This window comes from Loa loa, assembly GCF_000183805.2.
Source record: "Loa loa unplaced genomic scaffold supercont3.507, whole genome shotgun sequence".
Lineage (NCBI taxonomy): Eukaryota > Metazoa > Nematoda > Chromadorea > Rhabditida > Onchocercidae > Loa > Loa loa.
In genome coordinates, this window is record NW_018108687.1 from 6843 (window position 1) to 9383 (window position 2541).

The window sequence follows — 2541 nt, forward strand, 5'->3', positions numbered from 1 at the left end:
AGTTCTTTAGATTTCACGTTCTAATAATGAAAGCTTACTGATGCTTAAACATGCTGAAGAGGGAGTCAAAGAGCATCAAACAACAATGTTGTCGTTTAATATTCAATTAAAAATGGAAAATATAAATCCATGAAAGTGACAACAATGGAACACCTTATTACTTCACACTTACGAAGAATTGATATATCTAACGACCAGGAAGATGTAATGTTGAAAAATTAGGAGATATACTGGACCGAAATCCATTAAAAAAATGGGAGAAATTCAAACTATTAGTCGGAGCAGATTATTTTTTCGAATTTGAACTAACAGTGATTAAAGAGTTAACGAAAGAATTCCGGCTTATCAGTGTATCGGTTGGTTATATTATAGCGAAAGCGGTACTCTAAAAAATGTAAAAATCAATTCAGAAATCAATTCATTTCCATTTAATTGATAGCTCTTGGATAACATCCTTCATGATGTCATTCGGTTCAGCACTATTGCTCAACATGCATGAAGTTCTTTTCCTTCCATTTGTATCATTTATAACAATTATTCCAACCTCTTTATTTCCCTGAACAAACAGTCGTTGAAGTGTACGTCCATCCCATAGATTGCTTTCCTTTAACAAAATTTTCAAGTGTTGCATTAGGAATAAACGTATATATGTAGAATGCATAATAATGCAGTAATTAGATTTCTTGAAATTGTAGGGATTTAAATTCCAGGATCATTCCAAAGAAAGGTTTTAACTGACAATTGATAGCTGATAAAAATCTCAGCAAATATTATTAGAAAAGATGAATGATATCATATCACATTTGAAATGGATAATAGCCATGCTGCATTTCCATGTAAGAGCCGCTATCGGACATTCTACATGTTGAATAACAACAACAAATGATTCCGTCTATAAGTGGAATGGATGAATTGGAATCATTCTCGCTTACGGCCATACAACGTGTTCTTTCACTTTTCGTAACCCAGACATGGTTATAGCAAGTGTACAGCAATCGAAAATTTGGCATCTTAGCGACTATCTTGGGAATTTTGTCGATACATCCTCGCTGCAAATGCAACAAAATAAAAGTAAGAATTTTTTTCACAATCACTGAAGAAAGACGATGTTATGATATAATACTTAAGGCTTGCATCAGTTGGATCAAGTCTTTGTCATCATTTTATTATTTCAAAACTCTTTCAGACAGAACATAGTGCAATCATTATTTCATTTCATTTATAACTAATTCAATGCATTTTAAAACTCATTTACCATTCGAATTCCATGGACGGTGTGAAAATCGAAACATCCTTTGCGTGATTTACATCTAATACGATTATTATAACCATCAACATGACATAATGATCTATCCCTTGAACCATACATGGCACTTTTTTCCATAATCATTTCTGGTAATAACTGATTGCGAATAGTCATAGGCCCTGGCATAATAAGATTTATTGAATAACTTTTGCATAAGTTTAATTGCATATTGTTTTATTGAATACTTACATTTAAATACTTTATATATAGCAAGTTTAGTCTAACTGTATTTATTTCTTTAAATCTAAGTTAACATCACTTACAGATTCGATAGAAAAAATAATAAGTAGTGTAAAGGATGGAAAAATGACTTTTTCCTCTTAGAAATTTTTCAACGACGAAAAATTTCTTTCATATATTGAAGAAATCATTTGATGATAATTTAAAGAAAATAGCTAAAAAAAGAAAGAAGAAACTATTAGTTCTTTTAGTCATTTCATTGTATGTTCTAGATAACTATTAACAGTTATTCATTGTAAATTATTAATTTGTTAAATGAAAACAAATATAATTTAAGAAATTTAGAAATGAAACCATTGCATGGTTTATAATTCTCCCGTTGAAAGCATGTAAATAAATAACGTGTTGTCGTGCCATTAGCACCAGGCTGAGCTACTGTAAAGGTCATTATTCGGCTAATCATTTTAACGCTTCCGTTCACACTATATAGATAACTGATAAGTTCATCGAATGCTCCACTGCGATGTTCAACCCCATGTTTGTATCGATCAATTGCTATCATATCATAGCATAATGGATAATTTTTTGTTCTCTGTAAAAAATAAGTTAACATTTTTTCATTATTATTCAATATGCTAGATTAATTAAAAACTAAAAGAATTCTTCCAGGTTCATAAAATTAGTTAATATCATTAGCATACCACTTTCTTATACTTTGCTGGACCAAAGATACCGAAATGGTATTCACCATCCAAAAGCTTATTTAACTTTCCGACAGTTCTTAAACACATCGGCACAACTATTTTCGGTCCTTCTTTGCGTACTTTCGTTCCAAAATCAGCGTCACATGGCTTCAAATCTAATTCAAATTATATCAAATCATCCTGTACATAAATCACAATATCCTACTAGAAATATGACCTTTCGGTTTTACACATTTATAAGGACACAACACCAAGCATTGATAAATGTTTGTGAAATTTGTAATATAATTGATTCATTCTGCCTTTGAATTAAATACGTTTCAAATAAAGAAATTCTAAACCGATAGGTTC

The 2541-nt window shown here is 30.7% G+C and overlaps 1 protein-coding gene across 1 annotated transcript; it reads right to left on the reverse strand.

Moving 5' to 3' along the window:
• Positions 1 to 418: 418 nt before the first annotated feature.
• LOAG_14535 (hypothetical protein) lies at positions 419 to 2277 on the reverse strand (the record flags this gene model as incomplete). The annotated part of the gene is made up of 5 exons (XM_003150030.1): positions 419 to 604; positions 933 to 1049; positions 1256 to 1425; positions 1841 to 2078; positions 2188 to 2277. 5 exons carry the CDS (start codon positions 2275 to 2277, stop codon positions 419 to 421), a joined length of 801 nt encoding a protein of 266 aa, XP_003150078.1.
• Between the last annotated feature and the right edge of the window lie 264 nt (positions 2278 to 2541).